This window comes from Perissodus microlepis, chromosome 11, assembly GCF_051167445.1.
Source record: "Perissodus microlepis isolate ML-2025 ecotype Zambia chromosome 11, ASM5116744v1, whole genome shotgun sequence".
Lineage (NCBI taxonomy): Eukaryota > Metazoa > Chordata > Actinopteri > Cichliformes > Cichlidae > Perissodus > Perissodus microlepis.
In genome coordinates this window covers 22,582,147-22,590,512 of record NC_140471.1, presented here as the reverse complement: position 1 = coordinate 22,590,512, position 8,366 = coordinate 22,582,147, and the positions used below count along the sequence as shown (strand labels likewise).

Genomic DNA, 8,366 nt, shown 5'->3' with positions numbered 1-8,366 from the left:
AATCTAGGTAGATACAATATAAAAATGTCACCTCTCAGCAAAGGTGAAGCTGGGAAACATGGAAGTTTTTTTCTGCTACAGATTATCATTATTATTATTTTATTTATGTATATTTTTGATGTCCTTAAATCAGCATTTTGGGTTAGGTATCTTGAAATTTTGACTTAGTAACTCCACATTAAGGTTAGTGTTGTTGTGAGAATAACTCAATATGCTAACATTTTTTTCCTAGCTTCCACTAAATTATCCCTAGGTTGTAAAAGCGGAGGTAGGTGTGTGTGAGGATACGTTAATTAAAATTATACTTATGAAAAACATGAAAAAAAAAACAACTTTAAGTGGTTAATTTTACATTTGCAGTTACACCCAAAATCATATTGTAATAAATAAATATAACTCATCATTAGTATTCACCAGTACCTATATTTGCTAATTACACATATACATTCAGATCAACTTAGACCATCGTATTTAGCATTCAAACAGATCTTAATCCATATTTTCACTGTACTGTACACCGAGTTTATGTGTGTATTGTATATATTTCACAGATAGATAGATAGATAATCAAACCTGTGGCAAAAGGCAAAATAAAAAAACACCCTCTGTGATTGTGAAGTGTACTGACACAGTTTCCCAGAAAGCTTTGCGAATGTACGTATTTAATCTGCGACCAGCGGTACATCTGCGCCGCACAACCGGATTGCAAACAGTCAAGAAAACAGAGGGACAAATCATTTTGTATTTCTATTCAAAGCGACTGAAACCTGCATTGGACGTCTTTAATTTTTTCTTAAACCAGTAGGACTCTCTGAAACTCTGAGGTATGTCAAAGTTACTGAGAAATCGCTCAGTAACGTCGGACCAACGTTCGATAACGCTAGCTAGCTAACATTGGTTAACTCCAAACACAGCCAGTGAAAACCCAAAGATGGAAGCAGACTTAATACTTCGCAGTTTTTGTGAGGCGGTGATAATGTGTGAGGAACTGAACACGGCCTCGATAGTATCTCAAACGAGTCTGAGAAGAGCTTGTCAGAAACACAAAAATATGTCTACAGATGGATTTCTCTTTCAGGCTTGATAACGCAGTGAGGTCCATAAGTTTTTGTGTTGACACACTTTTTGTATTTGATTTGTATTTGTATTGTTTGATAAATGAGTAAAACTAGTATTAAGTATCTAGTGCTCAAATAATATTATTAAGGAGGGGGATATTAGAGACGTGCTTTTTTTTTTTTTTTTTAATAAGAATTTAAGAATAAGAATATTGTTTTAGTTGCTGGTCGTGCGTCTGCAGTGATTGCTTTATAAGCCTTTAGAAAACAGTCAAAATGGGATCCTCAAGTTATGTAACCAGATCATTAATAAAAAAAATCAATTCAGATTTACATCAACAGCAGCAAATAAAGAACATATACCCCACCAAACTCAGTGACAACCTCATGTACCCTGTGGCAAACTGATCCCCGTTGGCTTTGCCTGTCCTCACAGTTTTTCCATCGATTGCAGATGTCTCTGGCAGATGAGCTCCTGGCTGATCTGGAGGAGGCCGGAGATGAGGGAGAGGATGGGCTGTACCCAGAAGAAGAGAGGGACAGCGATGGAGAGCCGAACCAGGGAAGTGCAGACGGAGGGCTGGAAGACATCCCAGAAGAGATGGAGGTGGACTACAGTAAAGCTGAGAGCGTTGCGTCTATTGCAAAGCTTCGCAATAGCAAACAGGTGAGTTGTAACATACAAGAGCTTTACACATGTTGAGATTAGCAGTAAAATGTCTGCTCTGTTCTTCCCAGAGTGACTCTCGTGTGTTTTACAGTTTTCAGAGATAATGGACAAAATTTCTGAATATATTGGGAAGCAGCGTAAGAACTCAGAGGGTGAGTGTTGTTATTATTATTTAAGGCTCTTCTCACTATCAGTTTCCATTCATTGCTCTGTTTTACTCTGTAAACACATTTAATTTGAACTTTATGGTAACCCAGAGTCATCATGGAGTTGTTATTATTTTTTTTGTGTTTGCTTTTAGTCTCAGGCCCAGTCGAGGCTGACCCAGAATACAGACTGATAGTCGCAGCTAATAACCTCACAGTGGAGATCGACAACGAGCTCAGTGAGTTGGCTTCTTCTCTCTGGTGATCCATAATGCTATGTTTTAAGATTTAGCTCTCTTCCTTATAACCTGAGATGTCCTCTGTGTTTCTGATCTGTTTCCAGATATCATCCACAAGTTTACCAGGGACAAATACTCCAAGAGGTTTCCAGAGCTGGAGTCTCTGGTGCCGGATTCTTTGGATTACATCCGTACTGTCAAGGTGAGCTAAACTATGTATTCATTCAAAAAAAGAAGCAGCTCCGAGTTGACTGTTTCTATTTTTTAGTTAGATTTAGGATTTCTATTTTTAACAAAACTGACGTGATTAAAGACTTTAAAACTGCACAGATTGAAAATTATGTTGCAGTTAAAATTTTTCAAATTTGGCTTTCAAATTTCTCTGTTTAACTGCAAGCAAACCTGTTAAAAACATTGTTTCCTGTAGTTTGTTTGAACATGATGTTTTCTCCCCTAATTTTTCTTTTTTTTGTGGTTTGTGTCTAGGAGCTGGGAAACAATCTGGAGAAATGCAAAAACAATGAGACGCTGCAGCAAATCCTTACCAACGCCACCATTATGGTTGTCAGTGTCACAGCCTCAACCACACAGGGGTAAGTTTATAAGATTTAAAGGCCCCGTCTCACCAGAAGAGTTTCATGTAGTTCACTGTGAACACTTCCTGCTAGAATCACCTTAAATCACTTACTGGAAATGAAAAACTATGGGGTTGCTAACGCTGGGGGGCTGGAGCCTAACCAGCTTAATGGGGAGAGGCAGGGTACACCCAGCACAGGTCACAGGGCTAACACACAGATGGGCAACCGTTCACATTCCTGGTCATGTTCACACTCATATTCCTACCTATGGTCAATTTAAAATCACAACCATGAATGCATGTTTTTGGACTGTGGGGGGAAGCCTAAAGAGAACCCACACAGACCCAGACAGCATGAAAGACGCAGAACCTTCTTGCTGTGTTGACCACAGTTTTATTCCAGTTTTCTTCACTTAAAGAAAACTGGAATAGGCCAAGGAAATTGTAATCAGTGCATCTCAAAACTGAAGTGTTAAGCAGTTATTTTATAATAATCAGTGACAGTAGCTCATAGGAAAGGGATGGGGAAACTAAGTTAAGTTACAAAGCATCAATAAGACGTTCATTTTTTTTTTTTCTATTAGAATAAAAATCATTAACAGGTTATTTTTAAATAATAACTAAATGCACTCAGTATCATTCTTACTATTACATATCGAGAAGAAGTGGGAAGAAGTGCATCTTACCCCTTCTCCATAAGTTATCAGTTTATATTTATCCAGCTTCCCTATTGATATAAACCTCAGTAATAAGAATACACATTTCTAATAACAGAATATATGTGCTACATAAAATTAAAATTATTATCATCATATCTTATTTTTACAACTGGATAAAAGCCAAGTACTTCCAATTTTGGAATATTAATTGTAAAATCTGAATAGGTCTGAAACACAAACTAAACACAGTCTTCTTCTTTGAGTCTCATAAATGCCATAACTTTTATACCTCATTTTGAAGTGATTTATATTTGAACAGTTGCAAAATTAAAACTTCCTTCAGTCTTAAAAAAAGTTACTTTGAATACTTCCTGTTTTCAAAGTAACCTTTCCTTTTTTGCTCTGAACTACATTTCTGCTCTTTTGAATTTCACTAGGTCTGCAAATTTCAGTGTTTCAAGCTATAAGAATAATGAATTTGTGTGATTGCTATAACCTGTGTTATAGCAATCATACAAAGAGTAGCCCGAGTAAGCTGTATAGGCAGAGATCACCCTCACTGATTTCTGATGCACACCTTGTCTTGCCGAAGTTGACAAGAGAAACAAGGGTTATCGATAGTAGAGCTTCAAGGAGGAAAGAGTTTGTTGTTATGTATTTTTGGTTATTACTGTAACTGAACGGCGACTGTGCCACTTGTGCCTTCAGGTCGTTGCTGAGTGAGGATGAACTGAAGCAGCTGGAGGAGGCGTGCGACATGGCCCTGGAGCTGAACCAGTCTAAACACAGGATTTATGAATATGTAGAATCCAGAATGTCCTTCATTGCACCAAACCTGTCCATCATTGTTGGAGCATCAACAGCAGCAAAGATCATGGGTGAGAGAAATCTACTGACTGAACAGTGTTTACAAATGTACATCGTCTTCACTGAGGATTGTTTCGGTGACTGTCCGGTCTCTCCTGTGGATGCAGGTATCGCCGGAGGCCTCACTAACCTGTCAAAGATGCCAGCCTGTAACCTGATGCTGCTGGGAGCGCAGAGGAGAACCCTCTCTGGCTTCAGCAGCACCTCTCTGCTCCCTCACACCGGCTTCATCTATCACTGCGATGTTGTGCAGTCATTGCCACCTGTCAGTGAATATATGAGCATAAACTGCATGAATGCATTCTGTTCAGCGTGACGGTTAACAGTGTCCTTTCCTCCTTCAGGATCTCAGGAGGAAGGCAGCTCGTCTGGTGGCTTCAAAATGCACTCTGGCCGCAAGAGTGGACAGCTTCCACGAGAGTTCAGATGGCAAAGTGAGTCTCTTAAAGGAACACCTAAGTTTTATAAATGCCTTGTGTATTAGAGCAAGAATAAATGTACCAGCAGATACAGAGATTATGATTTCTCTTGTCTGTTGATGTATATTTGGTTGGATTTTTCATATTTACATGCAAAATTATTTGCAACTGAGGAAATAATCAAGTTGATTTGTGTTTCATTTGGCTTAAAAATATTTGTCACTGTTTGCAGGTTGGCTATGATCTAAAAGAAGAAATAGAAAGGAAGTTTGATAAATGGCAGGAGCCTCCACCCGTGAAGCAAGTCAAACCACTGCCAGCCCCGCTGGATGGACAGAGGAAGAAGAGAGGAGGAAGGAGGTAAACAATCTGTCAGCTACCTGAAACAGGCCTGCCAGAATAGACTGCTAAAGAGGATTGCAGTCTGGAGATGGAAATTGATGATTATTGGAATCTTTTAAGAGGGAGAAGGTTACTGAGATTAAACTGATCTAACATTTATTTGAAAAAGTTAAAAAATTCAGCAGAAACAGAACAAGGCATGACACAGATCAGCATCCTGGAAGACTGCAAGAAGCTTACGTAACTTTCATAGCCAAGTTTAGACTACCACCAACGACTATAAATATTCAGTGAATGGCATAACCAAGCTCCGCTGCTCTTTTCCTGCAGGTACCGAAAGATGAAAGAGCGTCTCGGGCTGACTGAGATCAGAAAACATGCCAACAGGATGACCTTTGCAGAGGTCAGTACATATTTTCTCCGCTCCCGTTTTTAAGATTTGTTTTTAATCCAGTGATATTTCATGTTTCATTATTGATGTCTGACTATGATCCATAATTCATTTAGCATTCTTTTCTTTTATTCAAAGAAGATGCTTTTAATGAAGACAGAAGGAAAACCGTACAAATAGTTAACACAAAAAATAATAATATAGTAATATAGACATGTTACTAAATATGAAGACATGCAGGAGGAATCTCTTCCTCTGGTTAGTAGTAATGTAGGGGTTTACACATTTTCCTAATAAGCAAAAGAGGAGACTGCTGCTATGGGCGATCCCTAATGAATAAGAAAGCAACTGAAAGCTTTTAGTAATTTCAGACCTGGGATGAATGACGACTCAAAGCAGCCTCACTTTTGGCTCGCACCAGCTTTGTGCAGCAGAGCCAGTGTAACAGGATGAGGTGTTTGCGTAGGTTCTCAGTTATCCAGGTCATGGTAGTCCCGAGTGCTTGAAAAGAAGGTCGCTGTACTTCATAGGAGAAACCAAACAACAAACAGATGACACGATGTACACAACAGTGGCTGTACAGGTTACATGTTTTATGACTGTTTACATTCACTGCTGCCATCTTGGATTGTGCAGTTGTGACTGGTGGGGCTGCTCTGAATTTCTGAGTTGGAAGTCCGACGAGACGGGGGTGTTCCAGTTGAAAGTTCCAACTCAAATAGAAGCCACCATAAAAACCTGAGACTCTGTCAGCTGTTCTGTTTTAGAGCTGAAGAAGTCTCTTGGATGAGAACATCTTCACAAACTTAAGGAGGTCCAGTTCCTTTCTTTTCAAGCACCCAACAAGATGAGCTATTTTTATTTTATTTTGTACTCACCGAGACTTCCCCCAACACTCTGAAGGAGCTTCAGCAAGATGATTTTACTGCAGTACAAACAGTTTCTACTCTGGTCTGTTGATAAATGTGCAGTTTCTGAGCTGCTTATTGCTCTCTGTGGATGGAGACTTGGCTGTTATGAATGTGTCTTCGTTACCTTAAACCACTGTTTAAAAACGGTCCTAACAAGTATGAAATCCAGTCCTTTAAAAAGAACTTCACATTTGAAAAAGTCTAAAACGTACTGAATATTTTGCTAATAAAGAAAGTAAAGTCCTTTGATTCATAATGGATATAAATTTGAGAAAACTCTTGCAGTAAAGCAAATTAAATTGGTTCATTGTTATATTAACCCCTGTTGAGGAGTGTTCTGTAATCCAGGCATGGACTTCATTGATATTTCGATGGTTAATTATATTACAAGGTGATCCTGTTCCAGTTAATAGTTTCTCCTGTGTTGTGTTGCAGATTGAAGATGATGCGTATCAGGAGGATTTGGGCTTCAGTCTGGGTCAGCTGGGGAAGAGCGGCAGCGGCAGAGTCAGGCAGGCTCAGGTCAACGAGGCCACCAAAGCCAGGATCTCCAAATCCCTCCAGGTAAATGTGCTCTTCTCTCCTGCTGGTGTTTGTATCTACATCATCTCTAACATTTTGGCTTTTGTCCACAGAGGACGTTGCAGAAGCAGAGCATGACATATGGAGGAAAGTCCACAGTCAGAGATCGTTCTTCAGGAACCAGCTCCAGCGTAGCATTCACACCTCTCCAGGTAAAAAGAAGCGGACTCATTAACTAAAGACCTGCAAGAGAGTTTGAGGTTTTGTTTTGTTTTTTTTGTTTGTTTTTAAATCTGTTATTGTTTCCTTCTGCAGGGGCTGGAGATCGTGAACCCGCAGGCTGCAGAGAAGAAGGTGGCTGAAGCTAACCAGAAATATTTCTCTAACATGGCAGAGTTCCTCAAAGTCAAGAAGGAAGCTAAGATGTAAAGACATACGGACGCCCTGCACATGGACAGTTGCACAGTTGTGAAAGTATATTTTAAAATTTGGCTCACCTCGTGTTATTTTTTTTTTTTTTTGAAACTTGTTTCGACTTAAGGCTTTTTTTCCCATCTAAATAAAATATAGAGTTCACTTTGTAGGTATGTGTTTTTTCTAAAAACAAGAAACAGGAGCTTCCTCTGTGACATTTGAATTTATACCTGCTTGTTTTGATCTTCTATTTTGAGTGAAACTGAACTAATTATGTTGAATTTAGAGTTAATACAGTTTTATTTTTACTGAAAGTAAAACTGCTATGAATAAGATAAAATCCCCACGGTCACTTTATTAGGAACTTGCTAGTACTGGGTTGGACTCTTTTGTCATCAGAACTAGTTTAAATTTTTATGGATCTGATTCAACAAGGTGATGAAACGATCACACAGGTGCTGTAGTTATCAGCTAATGATCTAAATCTCATGTTTCACCACATTTCAAAGGTGACTGTGAAGATCTGAGCTTTGTCAAATGTCATCGTAACCTACTGGAAGCAGGTTAACATGCCATGACCACAGTGTACCCATCACTGTGTCATAAAGGGACACGGTCAGCAACAGAACAGGCTTTGCTTTGTGAGGAAAGCAGATGCAACAAGGTTGCATCATTTTACAGGTTAATTTAGGTTTTTGCTTTGTGTAGCTACCAAACAGCACCCTGACAGTTATTTAAATCTGCAAGTAATGTGTAGTTACTTTGATGGGCAGGTGCATGTCAGGTGTGCTTACTGTAAATGAAGCTAAACGCAGCAGATCTTAATATTATTTTCCTTATGTCATCTGGTATTTCTGGGGACACCAAAAAACAAAACAAATTAAAGGTGATGGAAAATATGTGGATCCATATTCCATGTAGGAATGACAGGACTTTACGCCACACACTGATGGATAATTTCTTAAAAGTATTTATTGAAATTTTACAATCCTGTTATAACCCCATTTATGACATCTCCCATGCAGAACTGTGATGAGAAAAATTGTAAATATGTGTTGAAATTCACATTTTAGCAGTTTCACTGACCTTTCTGTAAACCTTAAAAGCCCAAAAAATAGAATCTATAAAAGGCAAATCTCTCAGAACGTTGC

The 8,366-nt window shown here is 38.8% G+C and overlaps 1 protein-coding gene across 1 annotated transcript; it reads left to right on the top strand.

Moving 5' to 3' along the window:
• Window positions 1-650: 650 nt before the first annotated feature.
• Window positions 651-7,377, top strand: prpf31 (PRP31 pre-mRNA processing factor 31 homolog (yeast)). The gene is made up of 14 exons (XM_084943633.1): window positions 651-824; window positions 1,513-1,725; window positions 1,820-1,880; window positions 2,030-2,113; window positions 2,218-2,315; window positions 2,600-2,706; window positions 4,058-4,227; window positions 4,324-4,481; window positions 4,561-4,650; window positions 4,868-4,995; window positions 5,308-5,380; window positions 6,715-6,843; window positions 6,915-7,013; window positions 7,117-7,377. Exons 2-14 carry the CDS (start codon window positions 1,513-1,515, stop codon window positions 7,228-7,230), a joined length of 1,524 nt encoding a protein of 507 aa, XP_084799759.1. The 5' UTR covers window positions 651-824; the 3' UTR covers window positions 7,231-7,377.
• The last annotated feature ends 989 nt before the right edge of the window (window positions 7,378-8,366 follow it).

Bases quoted from the DNA above. Each gene is read 5' to 3' on its own strand.
- prpf31 (XM_084943633.1), top strand. From the start codon at position 1,513: ATGTCTCTGGCAGATGAGCTCCTGGCTGATCTGGAGGAGGCCGGAGAT. The intron at 4,482-4,560 runs GTCAGTGAATAT...TTCCTCCTTCAG, and splicing joins TTGTGCAGTCATTGCCACCT to GATCTCAGGAGGAAGGCAGC. The intron at 4,651-4,867 runs GTGAGTCTCTTA...CACTGTTTGCAG, and splicing joins ACGAGAGTTCAGATGGCAAA to GTTGGCTATGATCTAAAAGA.